This window comes from Prunus persica, chromosome G1 (assembly GCF_000346465.2).
Source record: "Prunus persica cultivar Lovell chromosome G1, Prunus_persica_NCBIv2, whole genome shotgun sequence".
Lineage (NCBI taxonomy): Eukaryota > Viridiplantae > Streptophyta > Magnoliopsida > Rosales > Rosaceae > Prunus > Prunus persica.
Window position 1 is genome coordinate 14,493,261 of NC_034009.1, and position 18,785 is coordinate 14,512,045.

An 18,785-nucleotide genomic window follows, 5' to 3' on the forward strand; every position below is an offset into this window, starting at 1 on the left:
TACAATATCAATTACACTAGATTTTAGGATGAGCTTGGAGACTAAGCTACATACTTGTATAAATATGTTTGATTGTAATACAAAATTAGGTCATTGAACCATAAACAAACTTTCTCAAACACTTTCATATTTCTAGATTTTAACCTAGAGGTGTATGGAAGTGCACCTCCCATTTGTTGGGAAATGCCTTGGAGGTGCCGAAGGTTGTCCCTCTGCTCTACTTTAGATGAGGTGGCTGCATAAGGAAGAAGATGAGTTCATGTTTGGCTTGAAATAAAGTCGTGCAAATTGATCTAGTGGTAATCTAAATTTCTGACTATGGCTAAAAGGACCCAAACGGTATTCATCTTGTTTATAGGTGCAAATTTTTTCTAAAAGTAGATAATATAACTTTGTTTATATTCTTGACCTATAAGTCGTGCCTTGTCCCTCTTGAGGGATCCATCAACTTTGTGTTTTACGGTAAATAAACATTTACACCTGACAGACTTCTTACCTTCTGATAGTTCCATTACGAAGCCTCCATCTCCTCTACAACATGTTTTCACTGTAATTTTCAAGAGAATCCTAAACATTCTTTGGGGTAGATACAACATATAACTGATTTGTGAGAGTTACATGAGACTCAAATAACCAATGCTAGTACATATGATTAGATATATGATATTTAACAATAATGACTAGAAGCAAAACCATGCCTATTAGGGGGAAAATGTTCACGTGAAGGATACTGATGCCCTTGGCCCTCACTTGACAGAATCAAGGGAACAAGATGTGATACAAATGGATTACGTTCACAAGAATAGGTAGGAAAAGAACTATGATAAGTAGACAAATTTAATACCTCAAGAGGATTCTCATACGCATGATCATACATAACATTATTATATTTCTTTTCACCTCTCCACAACCACTTGTACAACTTACTGGAGTTACCACAATTTCTCCGTCACTTCTAGTTGACAGCTCCCGTTCTACCTCATAACTTAACTTATCTTTCATATCACTTTTCCACCTCCAGCAAGTCCATCGTTATGTACTCTTCTCCCTCATTTCCTTGTTCATATACTATTCTTTCTTACAATTTTCTTAAATTACCCTTTAATATATAGCACCTACTGATCCTCTTAGTGCTTCAGCTACTCTGGTGCTTAACATCAACAAAAGTATCTGAGTTAGATACTCACTTTAATTGCATGTCTCTTCATCATGTGTCAGAGACTCAATATATGATTTGCTCTTAAATTAAACCAAAGAGGTAAAAGAAATATAAATTTATTATGTACTTTTATCACCGTAACTCACTGCAACATGCAAAATCATTATACCAATGGGGCCTTGGTAAGTTGGATACTTGTAAGTGCCAAGTATTTCATAGAATATGTGATGATAGAACCAAGCTCAACATGAAGTGATGATTGAGCATCCTCAAGAAATTTTTGTCTTTAAGAGATAACTCAATACATTTTGTAAGCCAATATCAACAACAATATCCAGGTTAGATATTCACTTTCATCGCATGTCTCACAAATTCAATCTCATGCCTATTCTCGCCGCTTAGATATTTTAGGTAAACAATCCTAAATAATATAGGTGTAATAACATAGTGCAAAAGTACTTTGGTGAACCAGTTGTCTAGATCAACTAAATGTATTTGGTTAGTTAGTTGAGTCCTCCCTCTATAAATTGAGGAATTCCACGTACATTTGAGAAGCAAAAGTTTAAAAGTAGATGTGAAATCCTAAAAAGAATTACAATTACATTATATTTTGTGGTGCTCTCACATCCACTCCATCTTACAACATAAAAAACACCTTATTTGTTGGTTTTCTTTATTATTTATTATTAAATTGTTTTAGCACCAAACATAGTTAGAAATCGACCGCAAAGGAGTGACTTGAAACTACCAAACAAAACCCAACCGATTATGTTGCACGGACATGGATATGTGACAAGGGACATGGGGAAGCAACAAATCTCAAAAAATTAAGACACGAACACATACATGGCAATTAAAATTTTTTTATTTATAAAAATACGTACATATATTTAAACAATACGAAATATTGAAGTTCATACTCCAATTTCGTCATACAGTGAAATTCAAGCTTTCCAAGTGTTTGGAAGATAATTTATTAATTTTATATGAATTATAATTGAATTAACATATGGGTATGGGTTAAAAGAGTTTTTGTTAGCCAACAATGGTTGGTTGAGTAGCTAAAGATCGTTTTTTTTCGCTATCTAGGCCTAAGTTCGAATCTCACTTTCGAGAATCCTTCTTAGTGGGTAATCTATAAAAACCAAAAAAGAACTAAGACCTTAAAGAGACCTTGGTATGCCCTAGATATGGGATGAGGTATCATTCAATTCCCTAAACTTTTTTGTAACCAAAAAATGAAAAAAAGTTTTTGTTTGTTGGATAATCTTCTATTATATGGCCCATAGGACAAAGTTTTTAAATAATTGGCCTTGCAAGCCCATTAAAACCCACCGAACATGGAGAGGCATCCAAAAACAAGTGAAGACGCAGCCAAGTACTGAACAGAGTTGGCAAAAAAAGAAGTATTGAACCGTGAATCGAAGCTCAGTCGCACGAAGAAGGTTCCAGAGACGAGGTTGCAGAAGAAGGAGGTGGACGATTTTGAGTGGCCAATCGACGAATTGAAGGTGTTGAATCACCGGCCCTTAATTCACTCATTGTGAATCCCCTTCTTCTTGCTTCAGCAGACGTACCTATAAAGCGAAGATTCAAATTACTCAAGTCTTAAACATCTCACTTCATTATGGCTTCCAACAAAGTTATCATGGTGAGAACCTTACACATACTTGGTTTCTATGCTTCTGTCTGTGCGTGCCCTGTAATTTTGTTTTGATTCTCAGTCTCTTTGAGCTTTTACTTGTGGCAGGTCGCAGAGAAGCCTAGCATAGCTCTTTCTATAGCCTCTGTTCTCTCCCGTGGTCAAGTAAGCTCTCTCTCTCTCTCTTCTCTCTCCTCTCTCTCTGGCAGACACTCACACGTACACATATTAAAACCCTACCTCCTAAGCTCCAAATAAGGGACTGTTTGAATGCTAATAAAATGTTGAAAGCAGCAAAGAAGCTGGAACTTAAAATGTTTTTAGTATTTTCAATTTATTATTTGGATATGGAGTGAACTTCAATAGAAGTGAGAGCTGGGCAATCCCCATTTTTTCTGTTTCTTCCGTTTTTTGTTTTTTGTTTTTTGGTTGAAGAACTTGGTGATTGAGTTTCGTTGTTCTTGGGAAGATATGAACTGGAAGTTGGAATTAATAGGATGATTTGGTTCCCATGGGGGTGCTTAGTTCTTTCATAAAGTAGATAATTTGTATTCTGAGGACGATTATGAGATGCTTAGCCTGGATTTTGGTTATGGGGATATGGTTACAGAAATCAGAGGTTAAGCCAGCAGTTCTATTCTATTTATTTTGGATGACCATTTGTCTTGAGAGATAAATAGAAGTGCTTCCTACAGAAGCATTCCCAAATGGTTCCATCCATATACACCCATACCAAGAGTTTACTAGCATCAAGAGAGAACAAAGACTTAATAGTAATACTAATATGGAGGATGCAAATAAGGTTCTCGATTGAAATTAGGACAGGAAATAATAATTCTTTGGTTTGGAAATTTGCTTTTCTCTTGAACCTCTTGTAGCATGTATCACTTAGGCTCATTTTTTCTTTTTCTGCACTTCTCTATTATAAGTTCTGGTTGTTGGATTCATAAATCCATGTTTTGCATAATTGAATTATATTGACATTCAGCTTTTATTTGCATAGTACAGATGTCTACAAGAAAGGCTAGTACGGATGTCCATGAATTTGAGGGAATGTTTCTTGGGTTTCATGTGCATTTTAAAGTAACATCGGTTATTGGGCATGTTTTCAGGTTAATTTTTCTCTCATCTCTTGAACAAGATAGACAAGAAAAAGCATTATTAGATACTGTCTCTGGTTATATGATGTGATATTGGATTCAACTTTGTCCTTACCAATGTCATTGTGTCAAATATTAAATGGCCTTTAGATTAGTGTTGCCTTTGTCTTTATTTCTGCCAATTGAATATTCACATCCACATGTCATTAGGCGGGATCTCATTTTATGTTTATGAATATTTATTACAATAGTTAGCTCTTTTACCTTGTGCCTTTTACATTTGTTCTTTGCAAAGATCTGTGTCTATTTTTTTTAGTAAGCATTTGTCATCTGTAAACAATATCCTTCTTTATATTCCTGGTCTCTGGTCCATTGCTATATGGATGCAACTCCTCAATAGGTTATGGGTAGGTTCAGGTGACAAGCTTAGGTTGACATGCTATAAATGCACCTCAATTAAACATTTTTGAAGTTGTTATACCTAGACTCAACTTGTTTTCGGATGGTTTTCTCCTTGTTGATTATAAAGCTCTCGCCTTTGTTCTCATCTCATGGACCAGTATATGTGATATATTGCTCCCGAAGCTATCCCCTTTGAAATCTAGCAATCCTTCACAAGTGTTAAATTGTCAATGTTATATGGTATAATCGCCAAGCTTTAGGCTTAAGTTGAATAGTTTGTTTGGTACGTTTCTAACTTAGTGCTGCTGTTTCTTTCAAAATCTAGTGTAGATTTTCCTGAAAAATATCAAAATTGGACAACCACTGATCCTCTTGATCTTTTTCAAGCCCCAATTCAAAAGACAGAAGCAAATCCAAAGGTACAACTTTTTTATTCCCCTGCTTCCTTTTTGTTTATTCTTATACCTCTTTCCTTTGATTCTTATGCCATTTGTTGTGACAAACTTTACCTGTTTGGGTTTTCTAACTTTCTTCATTAGTAAATATTGGCTATTGACCTTGGTGTAAAGGCTCATATTCGCAGGCATCTGAGCCAAGAAGCTCGTGGTTATGGTAACTTGGTTTTATGGTTGGATTGTGATCGTGAAGGGGAAAATATTTGTTTTGAAGGTATATATATGTGTGTGTGTGTGTGTGTGTGTCTCTGTCTGTATGTCTGTCTGTGTGTCTGTCTGTGTACTTAGTTGAGTGGAAATTTATCATATTGATATGAAATCTGGAGGTTGTATGCCATGTTTGTGGTTGTGTAATTGATGTGAAATAGGGAAAACTAGAAAATTGAGGTCTGATTGGCATTCATTAGCTGGGAAAAGGAAAAGTTCATCAAATCTGGGCTGAGAGAACGAGTAAAACGTACATATCCTGCTCAAACCTTATGTTTTGACCTATAATTGTGTTAGTTCTTTCTTAAACCAAGAATCTGGTTGTAAATGTGGAAACTTTTACAACACTTACAGTCTTGCATGCTAATTATGTAGCAGACTGGTAGTTTTAATTACTTATTTTATTTAACTACTCTTAAGATTATACAAGTACTTGGCAAGGTAGACTTTAGAGGCCATTTTTGTGTGGACGTCCTCTGCTTTCTTATCCTTCCCCCCCCTCTTACCTACAGAATCTAATCTTAAAGCTAATAGAATGTTGTTTGTGATGGTTAAAGGCTCTAAAATTTGTTGTTGCAGTTATGGATTGTATTGGCCATTCAAATGAGACTAGAAGAAGGATTTATCGTGCTCGGTTTTCCTCTGTTACTGAGAAAGACATTTTAAAGGCCATGGACAACCTTGTTGAACCTAATAAGGATGAGGCATTGGCAGTGGATGCTCGGCAAGAGATAGATTTGAAAGTTGGAGTTGCATTTACACGGTTTCAAACAAGCTTTTTTCAGGGGAAATACGGAAATCTTGATTCCAGAGTTATCTCGTTGGTTTTCTCTCTCTCGCTCTCTCTCGTGTTTTGTTTGCAGATTATTATTTATATACTGTTTCGCTTCCAGTCCATTAAGCATTTCTCTTTATTGTGTATGATTGAAGCAATCGAATGTATATCTTTTGAATATATTCCATTTGATTGACTGATCTGAAGATATTTTGTTCTATTTCAGCTTCTTGTTCATGTAATTGCATATCCATATATCTACATTCCTCTTCTATTTGTATATACTTTCTTTAGGCCACCATACATTTCCCTTTACGGAGATCAATATGGTTGTGTTATTGGTGGGGTAACTAGAAATTTTATGCTGTAAATAAAGGCCACTATAATTTTTGCACTAGAAACACAGTAAACCAGAAGGCCGCCGGGTGTACCATTACTAGATCCGAGAAACAACAATGTTACCTTCAATCATAGCAACTACAACAAACATGTACACATCCCAAAAGTTAACACAAATTAGCCTAAAAGCAAGCTACCTCCCAGTCCTCTGCCTCCCAAATTTCATCCTAAAAGATACTGCTATTTGTATCCATCACTGCTGCCGTTCTCCTTCTGCCTTCATTCTCCTCCTTCCTCCTTGGTGAATATCCATGGCCTTTAAAAAAATATTATTAGAATAAACCAACTTTAAAAGAAATAAAAAAGTTAAAAGTAGATGAAAGTAAAATGGGAAAACTTAAGGGTTACTGACAGGTTGTGGCAGATTCTAGGAGTGGTTTTTTGATGTTCTAATAGTAGTGCATGTAGGATCATACTGATTTTATTTTGTGGCCCTTGCCCTTCTTTTATTTGTGATTAATATGCCTATGTTCCATTTTCATCTCAAGCATCAACAATAGATTAATCAAGCTTAATGTTCATTTTCTCTCAGCTACGGGCCATGTCAGACTCCCACCCTTGGTTTTTGTGTACAACGCTATCTGCAGATAAATACATTCAAACCGGAAAAGTTTTGGGCTGTACGCCCTTACATAATGCAAAAGGGCTATGAACTTCAGCTAGAATGGGAACGTAACAAGTTGTTTGACTACGATGTGAGGTCTTGTTTGCTATAAACTTTCTACTGTCTTAATTTTCCTTCCAGAGATAATATTTTTGAGGCTTTTGCATATCGCAGGTTGCTGTAATGTTTCAAAAGTTGGTAATGGAAGATGGAATTCTAGAAGTGACTGAGATAGTAGAAAAGCAAGAAAGCAAAAGTCGTCCTTCTGGTCTTAATACAGTCAATCTTCTGAAGGTCAGAAAAGTGAAAGGAAAAAAAAAACTAAAGATTGATGATTCATTTTGTTTCTAATGGCATGTATACTGTAAATTTAATGATCGTATTGTAGAAGCACATGTTTCTGGGCATTGCCTGTTGGTTGATTACTTAACATGATTGCCTAATAAAGGAAAATATGAAGAATTTAATGTCTGCAGATTACGAGTTTATCTTTGTCATGTATTAAGTAGCTGAATGGACAGTTCAGTATGAGAACATGCATTATTCATATTAGCATGGGCAGAAAGAAGAAGAGTACAAATTAGATTCTCCAGCCCTGTCCTGTGCTGCAAAGAAGGAATTACGAGATCCTTATTGGCTACTTCACAATTTTTGGGGACAATATGACCGAAATCCCAATTTACTGAGTGATTTTTTGAAAACTTAATATTTCAAGAAATGCATGTGGCAGACAGTGACGTAAAGTGGATTAAAAGTAAATCGTACTAATTCTCATGTATGTAATCTAGTGAGAATTGGTAGTTTTCTATATACCAGAAAAACAAAAAGAAAATGTCTTAAAGATTAGCTAGTGTTATTACAGTTTGTACATAGTTTAGTCGATTTCTTCCTAGTTCATTGTAGGTTGAAATGCTCTCCTGTGTTGTGGTTAGAGCATGAGTTTGAAATATTATAATCAAGCAGTCTTCTAAAAAATTCTTAAAGTTCATTTTAATAACCCCTTTAGAAAATTGATAAAAAGATATTCTTTGAAATTCTTTAGTTGATGTTAAAGTTTTAAAAAATAAAGAAGCTTAATCAGGTTGACCTAGTTATTTTATTTTATTTTATTTTAATTTTAATTTTAATTTTTTTTTTTGTGTGGTCTGAAAGGTTGTCCTAGTTCTTTATATGGATTGAGATCATTTGAGTACATTGACAAGTTTTTATTTTTCAATTTTTAACTCAGGTTGCTTCAAGTGCACTAGGTTTTGGACCACAGATGGCCATGCAAGTTGCTGAACGCTTGTATACTCAAGGTTTCATCAGGTGTCATTCTTTATTTGATATTTATAAATTCCAAGAAAACTCTTTATTCAGCACAGTTATGAAACCTGAACTAGAAGTAAAAAGTAAACTTAATTATATGAATAGATTTCAAGAAAAATAGAATTGGAGCATTGCCTTGATTCAGCAACTTAACATGAGAAGAGGAGATGTAGAAAAAATTTAGGGTGTTTTGAGTTTTGAGTTAAATTAAGAAGGTACATTTGCTAACCGGTTAAAGAGGGTTTTGTGAATGGAGATTTACACAACTCCAGTGGTCATTAATGTGTCAACGTGTTAGTGACCTGAGTAGATAACGTAAAGCTGAATATGTAATTTCTCACACGTGGGGAAAGAGTGAACCTGAGAAATGGTGAACCTTAAACCTTTCCTACAAGCATTAGTCTGTCTCTGTTTGAAACCTCCACGTTTGAGAAATGGTGAACCTGAAATCTTTCCTGCAGGCCACTTAGCTTCAAGCATTAATCTTGAAGGGTGCTTCTTTTAACACAAATGTTTTTTTTTTTTTTTTTTCGTTTTTAATGTCAAGTTTCTTTTGGTTCAAGGATTCTGGTAATTTTCTGACTATTTACATATGCTGATTCTCTAGCTATCCACGTACCGAGAGCACAGCTTATCCTTCTTCTTTTGACTTTAGAGGCACACTTGGTGCGCAAGTAAATAACCCAACATGGGGTAGTTATGTTCAGAGGCTGCTTGCTGATGGTTATCAAAAGCCACGATCCGGGACAGATGTAGGTGACCATCCTCCTGTTACTCCATTGAGGTCTGCAACTGAGGACATGCTAGGAAATGATGCTTGGAGACTATATGAGTACATTTGTACACACTTCATGGGGACTGTATCTCCTGACTGCAAATATGTAAGGTAAAAGTTTCAGTGTTCATTGTTTTCTGTTGGGTGACACTTGGTTGCACACTTCCCTTTCCCTTGTTCTTATGTCAGATTACCTGTCTTTCTGCTGCTTATGTCATGTTGCCTGTCTTTCTGCTGGTTTCGTATTTATAAAGTTTCTAACTGTTACTGTGTTTCACTGTAAGAAGATTAACGCATTCCACCTTGTTGCACATAATGTGTGGTGCTTCAAGATTTATTCATTTTTTCAGAGAGAGTGGCACCAAGAGTGGAGCCCCCAGATATGCTTAGAGAATAAATTCACCTCATTTTCTTTGGAATGCCGATAGTGGAATTGAGGGAAAAAAAGAGATATTTAGTCATATACCCATTCTTAGCACTAAAACTATAAATAAACCCTACACTATTTAATTTCTATAAACAAACCCAAAAAAAAAAAAACCCAAAAAATGACAACTGGCCCTATTGAATTTAATTTTGATTATTAAATTACTTTGATGCTCTATTGAGTGTTTTGGGCTTGTTTATGAGGTTTGGTTAGGTTTGTTTTAAGAAATTAATGGCAGTTTTGTAATTTAAAAGAAGTAAAAAGCCTTTTTGTTATGTTGTAAATGGGCTTTGGGTGTGTTTCTAAAGTCCATTTCATATAGGGTTTTTTTTATAATTTGGGCTCCTATATTGAGTATAATAGTGAATCTCCCAAAAAAAAACTCAGAAGTCTTGATTAATGTTTTGACTAAACCGACCCTTCTTAGTCGGCTAGATGGACTTCTAGTAATGAATAAGTTTGCTATATAACAGTTGGGGGAAGCTGTTTTCAACCTTTGATGCAGTATTAGATGGCTTATTTCTGGTCAATAATTACCTAGCCTGCTTTAAAAATGGACATCGTAGCTTGTGTTTGAAACCGATGAGAAATCATTGTGAAGGTCTTTTCTTTTAAATAATCTCTGAGTCTTACACTAACTTCCTCTTTATTTTCTCTTTTATAATATATTATGATTAAAAAACGCAATGAAGCAGAATGTCCTTTAGAACTGTTGAAGTTATATGCCGTTAACAATGTCAGTCAGCTTGTTTACAAAAGAAAAATTAAAAAGAGAAAAAAGAAAAAGAAAAGAAAAGTGTCAGAGCACTATTTTACATAGAATAATGATTTTGACAAAGCCAGTAGATTAGTGAAAAGCTATAGATGTTTAGATGTAGATGGAGGATGAACCTAACTGATGCAGGGCAGCGGCTATAAGCAACTGTCCAGCGACCCAAACATACCCAAAATACAGGGAATAGAAGGATAAAGCAATGAAATAGAAGAATTTTCTCTTTCATCACAAACACTGTGACATTTCACTGATTTATTTATTTATTTAGTGTTGATGGAAGAAAAAAAGAGGTTGAAGACGTCTGCAAAGAGATTTCGATATCAAACAAAAATATATATAGCATAATTTTCTTCTTTCTTTGTGTGCATTTGCTGAACATGAGAAATGCTTAAGTACTACTTGTCTAGATTTTGTGTTTGTTTTTACTGGTTTAGTGAATTTATACATTATATGTAACTATATTTGATACAAATTTTGGTTTGTAGTTGGAAATTAATGTAAACAGTGTTGTAAGCTTTGCCAGTAAAGATGTGACATTTTGTTGAAGTTGCTTAAAGTTGTAATGTTTATTATTTTTGCTTTTAATGTCCATTCCAGAACAAAGGTAGAATTTTCAATCGGTGGAGAATTCTTCCATTGTGTAGGGCATCGTGTTTTGGTGAAAGGATTTACTTCTATCATGCCATGGTTGGCAGTAACTGAGAAAAATCTTCCTCAGTTTACAAAAGGGGAGAAAATAGAAGTTTCACAAGTGGACCTTCATGAGGTATTGTATACTTGTTAATTCTTCAAATCTCACTTCTACTTAGTCCTCAATTTTTATTTAAAAATTTTAAAAAATAAAAATTTAAAAAGCCTGAACTCTCCTCAATTAATTCAATATCTTCTCAGAATCTGTTTTCTGTTGGATTTTGTTGCAATAATTTTTTTTTTTTTGGTTGGGCTTCTAATCTATTGCTTCTCCTTTAAGGAAAGGGTAATATTCTTGTTTAAATATTTGGGAAGGGGGAATCAAAAGTAAAAGGTTGTAAACAAGTTATTGGTAGCATGGCATGTTTTGGCATATACTTGTTGATTTTTGAATCCTTAAATTCTGCTGCAGGGGATGACGTCACCTCCAGACTATCTAAGCGAGAGTGAGCTAATTTCCCTTATGGAGAAAAATGGAATTGGCACAGATGCGTCAATATCTGTTCATATTAACAACATATGTGAGCGCAATTATGTGCAGGTTTCTATTCTCCTTTTCCTATTGAGATTTTGTTTCTTGTCTGGCTTTGTAAACAAATATACTTTAAACTGCATTTTACAAGACCTGTTTTTTTTATACAATCAATTGAAAGGTACTAGCTGGCAGGAAGCTGGGTCCAACTGCCTTAGGTATTACTCTAATAAGAGGCTATCAATGCATCGATCCAGATCTCTGTTTGCCAGATATTCGCAGTTTCATCGAGCAGCAAATTACTCTTGTTGCTAAGGGGCAAGCAGATCATTTTCGTGTTGTCCAGCATGTCCTACAACAATTCAGGCAAAAATACAGTTACTTTGTCAAGCAGGTTAGAATACCTTATCATTTGCCAAATGCATACTTTACAGCATGCTTAATGGTGTAGCTATTGTTTGTACGGCCAATATGTTGATCTTGCCAACTTGTGTTGAATCATGAAGCCTTATAATCCAATTACCTTGGACGATGTTGCACTCCCTAGTCTGCTGTATGGTTTTTTGGATGATGGACATATGTGCTTAATTTGTATGAACCATTTTCTCCTATTTGGTGCAGATTGAAAACATGGATGCATTATTTGAAGCACAATTCTCCCCCCTTGCTGACTCAGGACGAGTTCTCAGTAAATGTGGCAAATGTCTACGGTACATGAAGCACATTTCCACCCAACCTTCTCGTTTGTATTGTAATACATGCGAGGAGGTTTATTATCTTCCTCAAAAGGGTAGCATTAAGGTATGCACTTGTAATTGAGGTTGTCTAGTTAATCACGAATCAAAAACATCAACCTATATTTTAATATGATATGCATCACAAGTTGAAATCAAGGTCAGTAAATACCTTTTTTGTATTCTTATCTTTTCTTTGGAATGGAACATACAGTTTCCAGAATGTAGAATTAATTTTAATCTATGGCTTAAAAAAATTGAACTTTCTTTTTATCATCCAGATTGCTTTTTTCTATTATCTTGTTTCAAATTCTTGTTATGAAACTTCTCATGTTTAAATCAAGCACTTCCTTTTTGCAGCTGTACAAGGAACTTACTTGTCCTCTTGACAACTTTGAGCTACTAATCTTCTCCATGCCTGGCCCGGATGGCAAGTCATTTCCTCTCTGCCCATACTGCTACAATAGTCCTCCTTTTGAAGGTATCGACACGCTCTTTGGTGCTGTAAAATCTGGTCCATCAAGCCAGCTGGGAAAGGGAGCTGGGATGCCATGCTTCCTATGCCCACACCCCACATGTCGACATTCTTTGATTGCCCAAGGAGTCTGTGCTTGCCCTGAATGTAGTGGAACACTTGTTCTAGACCCTGTGAGTGCTCCCAAATGGCGGCTCTGTTGCAATATGTGCAATTTCCTTGTCTTGCTCCCCGAAGGAGCTCACCAGATTTCCACTACTCGAGAGCGGTGCCCTGAGTGTGACTCCACAATCTTAGAAGTGGACTTCAATAAGAAGACAACACCCTTGGAGAATGGAGAGACGTTGTATACCGGTTGCATTCTTTGTGACGAATTGCTCCATTCGCTAGTGGAGATGAAATATGGCAAATCATTTTTCAAGCGCTTGGGTGGAAGAGGAAGGGGTAGAGGATCAAGGAGAGGTGGATATAGGGGGAGAGGGCGGGGTACCGGGAAGAAGGTGGATCCTAAAATGAGCTTCCGTGATTTCTGAATTGTTCTCATTACATCTTTTTAGCTATTACTGCCATCCCCATGGCCTTTAATTTTTTCTCTTTGTGTTTTAGATTCTGTGTTTTATATAAGGTGTGTTTGGATTTGATTGTTTCCATTTGATATGCAACGAGGGTTGAAGAAAGAGTTCATCTGAAACAATTTTGAGTTATTTTTGGGAGGACAGCATAGGATCTCTATAGAAATCAATGGATGAGAATCTCCTACACAAAGTTATGTAGGCGGGTAGACTTTTGCTCTACTTTTTATCAATCAATATATTTAAGTTCGGGGTAATTGTTTCGTCATCAATCTAAATCTTAGCCTTTTGCTGCTGTCTAGGTTCAAAATGGATTTGAATTCTCGCATCTTATAGGTAATGGATCATCATTAAATGATAATAATCTTATAGATCGAGTCTCCGCTTTATTAAAGCAGTCCACGGGTTTAAATCATGGATGGCAGTTATTGATAGAAAAATGAAAAAACGCTAATAATAAAATAAGAGTGAGTCTATCTATTTAAACCCCACACTTTTATTTGTTAACCATAATATTTGAAGGGGTAAATTATTAAGCTCTTAAGTTTTAAGAAAAATTTGATGTTAGACATAATTAACTTTACTAATTAGTATTTGAGACATTGAGCATTTTTGTTTGGGTTTTAATACCTAGGAAAGAATTGTTATTTTGGATTAAGCCAAAGAGGAGGCCCAGATTCGTTGGGCCTGTCTAAATTATAAAGGTAAAATACAATTTTACCCTTTCATTTAAAACCAGATCTCAGCCTCTCTCTCTCTCTCTCTCTCTCTTCTCGTCCTTATTCACTCCATCGATGACGACGCCCTGTCTCTCATCTTCCCTCTTCTCTCCACTGACGATACAACACCCTCTCTTTCTCCTCTTTCTTCTTCGCACAATAAACCACGACGACACCCGCTCTCTCTCCTTTTCCTTATTTGCTCAATCGACAACGACACCCTCTGTCTCATCTTCCTTCTTCTCACCCGAAGCTCTGTTTTTCATCTGGTGAGGTATGTGTTTTCTAGATCAGATTCTTATTTCAATTTTGTACATCCGTTAGGCCAGCCTATATGGATCTAACAATAGATCTGTTATTTCAATTTTCTAGATCAGATTCTTCTCACTCGAAGTTCAGTTTCTGTATCTATTGATTTATTAAGACTATATGGATCTAACAATAGATCCGTTAGGCCAGCCTTGTCATTAGTGTGGGGTGAAATGATTTGGCTTTAATTCACATTTATAAATAAGTTTTGAACTCTGCTTGATTGCCTGAATGGAAGGTTTGGACTTACATACTAGTTCTAGACTAATTCTTGATCATTTTTCATCTTCATTAGTCTAACGTTATAATATTGGTCTCATAGAACTTTTGAGATTGAAGAGATTGCAAATTGTAACAATATAGTTGGTAGGAATGTAAGCTAACAGCAACTCCGTACTAGTCGTTTTTTTAAGGTGAAAAACTATTGTTCCATGTTTTGAATTTTCCTCTTAGAAAAGGATCACTGATTACATATAATACTATTTAAAGATCCCAATTACATCACTGTATGAAAATTCCTCCTTGAGAGTGCTCTCTACACTTGTGTAACGGAAATATTGAACTAATACTAAATTATTAGTTACAACGTTAGGCATTATTCTTTGTTCCATCAAGCTGCTTATTTGATTTTTCATGCAATGCTGTTTGATTCCCTTGGTTGCTGAATTTTCTTTGTGTATGAACATGTCAAGTTGGCTCCTATCATGCATCTTCATTATTGGTGGCTTCCAGACCTCCAACCCCTGGTGTTCCTAGTCGAGGGATTGGTCTGGAGGGTCTTTCTAGTGCCTTGGCTGGTCTATGGGGTACTGGAACAGGCTCCACAAGTTTAACTGAAAATGTGCACACACTAGTTGCCACTAAGATGGGAAGCCGTAGAGCTGTTGAATTGGGGCGCATGCATTTTGATTGTCTTATCCCTTGTCGGTAAGTGTTTGTTAAGCTTCTGTTTTCAATTGCAACAATGAGCCAGTAACAACATAAATATGGTATATTCTGTCATTTTTAGTGCATGCTTAGATCATTTTGTTATAACATGCTACTGCTAGTACTGATACAAGTGTCTGTACAATTACTACTTTGACATTAGTTTCATTTCTGGTTGGGCATACTAGCATTTCAATATCAAGTGTATAGTTTGAATACCTAAAATAGCAAGTGTATCCATTTGGCTCTAGTTATTTGAAGATTGCAATTGCTCAGATTATTTCTTTGTGGCTTGGGTAATATATCCTCCGCAATCTTCTTTATTCAATTTTTGGGATTACCATTTGCTTATTCTGTAGTTATTTGGCTTTCACTGGTTCTTGTGAAATTTAATTGTTAACTTATGTTGTTTCTCTACTGCTGAAAAATATGCATAAGGTTTGCATGTTCATTTTAAAAAGAGTTGGAGGCATATGATGGTTGGGGATTGTGACACTACTACAAAAAAGCAAAAAGACGACGGTAAATCACCGTCGTGTATTTGGTTTTTCAATGGTCGTGGAATCCACCGTCATCTTTTCCCTCATAAACCACGACGCTAAATAACCGTCGTTGTTAAACAATACAACGTCATCAAAAAATACAAAACGACGTCTTTGTACTGCAAAAGATCTAAAAAAAGCAATCGATGATGATAATAGACGACCAATTCTCTAAAAAGACCGTCGTTAAAAAGGGAAAATATGACACATATTAAGAGAACAAGGCCGCAAGATAGACATACAACGACGACAATAAAAATACGCCGACGTTAAATATAATTTTCACGACAATAAAAAATATGACGTCTTTAAATACATTAGAAGACGACGTTATTGATACCTACTACGTCGCACATATAAACACAACCGTCGTACAATTAATTTTCCACTTCGATTTTTTGATAAAAGATGACGTGGAAATAGTTGTCAGTGTCATTATTTACGACGTATGTGTTTCTATAGTAGACGTTGAAAAACTAAACAACGTCAGTTACAAATATATGAGAGTCGTATTAAAAAATTTATACGTCCTATTTTCAGAAACAAACAACGACCATAAATATTAGACGTTGTTAAATACAACAACGTCGGAAAACAATAAAAACAGACGTGTTTAGTCTGCTAAAGTTCTACAACGTCTCTTATTTACAAAAAACCGTCGTGAAATAAATTTTCCACTTCGATTTTATCTAAAAAAGATGACGTGGAAATAGTTGTCAGTGTCATTATTTACGACGTATACATTTATATAGTCGACGTTGTATTTATATGTATTCATTACTCACGACGCACTTAATAATATAGACGACGTTGAACGTCTAAACAACGTCGGTTCCAAATAAATGAGAGCCGTATTACAGAACATATAGACGGCGTAGATTATGATGGGAGCCGTATTACAAATAACGTCGTTTAATTGTTATTAGACGGCGGTTATAATGAATTTCCGTCGGAATTAATTTCGTTCCTCTTCGTTTATAAAAGAACTTGCGACGTGGAAAATGTATGATGACGTCGTATTTTTTAACGTTCAGATTATATATCTCGTTTTTTAGACGTCGGTATTATGGGATTGGAGTCGTGTTATTTTGAATTACATGGCGGTTCTTTATCCTTCACCGACGTGATATCCTGAATAATTGCTTCACAATAGCGTCGTGGTTCTTCATTGTTACGTTGCTTTAAGACGTCGGTAAATATGCTGAATAACTGATTCACAATAACGTCGTGTTTTATTTGAACGTAGAAAGTGAAGAAATCACATTACAATATATTACAAAATTAATGTCATACACTGCCAATTACATAAGCATCATTCAATCCATATATCTTCACACCCATCTCGAATATTTTGACCGCCTAACTCACCTACCAGTTCATCAAATGTGTCAACATTTGGCATCCCTCTAGTAAATGGCTCACACTCAATTATCACATCACCTAATACTTCATCACCAATAACATCATTATATTCTCTACTAGGCATTGATAACACTACCGACCAACCACGATGCATCGGGTCGTCAACAAAAAATATTTGTTTGACTTGAGAAGCCAAAACAAATTGGTCATTCCTATGTCCAATTTTACTCAAATCTACAAGGGTAAATCCAAGTTCGTCGACTACAAGACCAGAACTATCTATCCAATCACACCTAAAGACTGGGATTGTAAACTTTTGGTAGTCAAGGTCCCAAATTTCTTGAATGACACCATAGAAACCCATATTTGAGAGAATTGGGTTTTTATCCTTGGCACTAGCAACTTGCATGGTATGTGCAAGTAAATAAACTCCACTATTTTGAGTTGTCCGCACATCATCTTGTGCCTTGATATTGAATTTAATACCTTTAATAAGATAGCTCCTATATAATGGCACTGACATGTTTGGACCAGCTGCTAGCCACCTTAAATTTTCTGATACGCCATGATTGTCTTCCTCAACTTCACTTTGAACCTGCAAATTAATCATATCTTAATTCATCCTAACATATAAATAAGAAGAAAATTAAAAGAGAAATACGTTATTCAACAACATATACCTTGAAGCGTAGCCATTGAATGAAAGTGCTATTGTGCTTATCCTGCAGCCACTTTGTTCTCTTTCTAAATTTTGGATAAGCAGTCTTGATGTGGATCATATGTTGCCTACATGACACGAAAAATTCAAGCATTACGGTCCCAAATATATAAGATAAACATAAGAAATAATTTTAAATGGAAACTTAAAGAATAAAACTCATACGTACTCGATATAAGGTAGGACTTCCTCCGTATTCTCCAAGACATATAGATGTGCTTGATTCAACAGGTCCTGATCAACTACGCTCACTGTGCAACCTGATAATGGCTTTGAAACTCCCATCTTTTGGCTTGAAGGCACTCCAACTGTACTAACATCAGATAAATGCTGAGTACAAAACTCTACCGCTTCTTCAGCTATATACCGCTCAGCAATGCAACCTTCGGGACGAGTACGATTCTGAACATACCCCTTCAGCACTTTCATATATCTTTCAAACGGATACATCCACCTAAAATATACTGGCCCACATAGACGAACTTCTCTGACAAGATGTACTACTAGATGAACCATGATATCAAAGAATGAAGGGGGAAAGTACTTCTCAAGCAAACACAGAGTAACTACTACATCTTCTTCCAACTTATCTAGCTTGGAAACATCAACAGTCTTTGCACATATAGCATTGAAGAAGAAGCACAAACGAGTTATTGCATACCTTGCAGGCTTCTCCAAAACAGAACGAATTGCCACAGGGAGCAATTGTTGCATTAAGGTATGACAATCATGTGATTTAAGGCCAAGAAGTCTTGAATCTTGTACAGATACAAGATTTTTAATATTTGAAGAATAACCTTCAGGGACCTTCATACCATAGAAAGAATTGCAAACCTCTCTCTTCTCTGCTCTTGACAAATTCCAAGGCCCAGGAGGCAAACGAGTACGTCTTTCTCCATACTCGGGTTGCAAATCAGTTTTGACCCCCATGTTCAATAAATCTAATCGAGCAGCAATCCCATCTTTATTTTTTCCAGGGATCTCCAGCAATGTACCAATGATACTATCGCAAACATTCTTCTCAATGTGCATAACATCTAGGGCATGCCTCACAGGAAGGTATTTCCAATACTCGAGATCAAAGAATATTGATTTCTTCTTCCAACAAACTCTGTCACCATTTTCAACCATATGCAGCACTTCTTCTCCGGTTAATGGCTCTGGAGGTATGCCATATTCAGGTTTCCCATTAAAAGCTGCACGTTGCCTCCTATATGGATGATTGATTGGTAACCAT

General features: G+C 35.8%; 1 protein-coding gene and 1 long non-coding RNA gene across 5 annotated transcripts; both read left to right on the plus strand.

Annotated features, from left to right (window-relative positions):
- On the plus strand, positions 2,511 to 13,228 carry LOC18788344 (DNA topoisomerase 3-beta). Of its 4 annotated transcripts, XM_007225235.2 has the most exons (15): positions 2,511 to 2,810; positions 2,910 to 2,966; positions 3,810 to 3,913; positions 4,629 to 4,722; positions 4,873 to 4,972; positions 5,545 to 5,785; positions 6,672 to 6,834; positions 6,918 to 7,037; positions 7,972 to 8,051; positions 8,659 to 8,937; positions 10,626 to 10,794; positions 11,131 to 11,259; positions 11,372 to 11,584; positions 11,812 to 11,991; positions 12,285 to 13,228. In XM_007225235.2, exons 1-15 carry the CDS (start codon positions 2,787 to 2,789, stop codon positions 12,930 to 12,932), a joined length of 2,601 nt encoding a protein of 866 aa, XP_007225297.1. In that variant the 5' UTR covers positions 2,511 to 2,786; the 3' UTR covers positions 12,933 to 13,228. The 4 variants fall into 4 exon arrangements, with proteins under 4 accessions (XP_007225297.1, XP_020409660.1, XP_020409663.1 ...); XM_020554071.1 differs by lacking the exon at positions 3,810 to 3,913 and having other exon boundaries at positions 4,634 to 4,722; positions 4,887 to 4,972; XM_020554073.1 differs by lacking the exons at positions 2,511 to 2,810; positions 2,910 to 2,966 and having other exon boundaries at positions 3,807 to 3,913; positions 4,634 to 4,722.
- LOC18791696 lies at positions 13,586 to 15,254 on the plus strand. The gene is made up of 2 exons (XR_002269784.1): positions 13,586 to 13,964; positions 14,692 to 15,254. It is a non-coding gene; the product is annotated as an uncharacterized LOC18791696 (long non-coding RNA).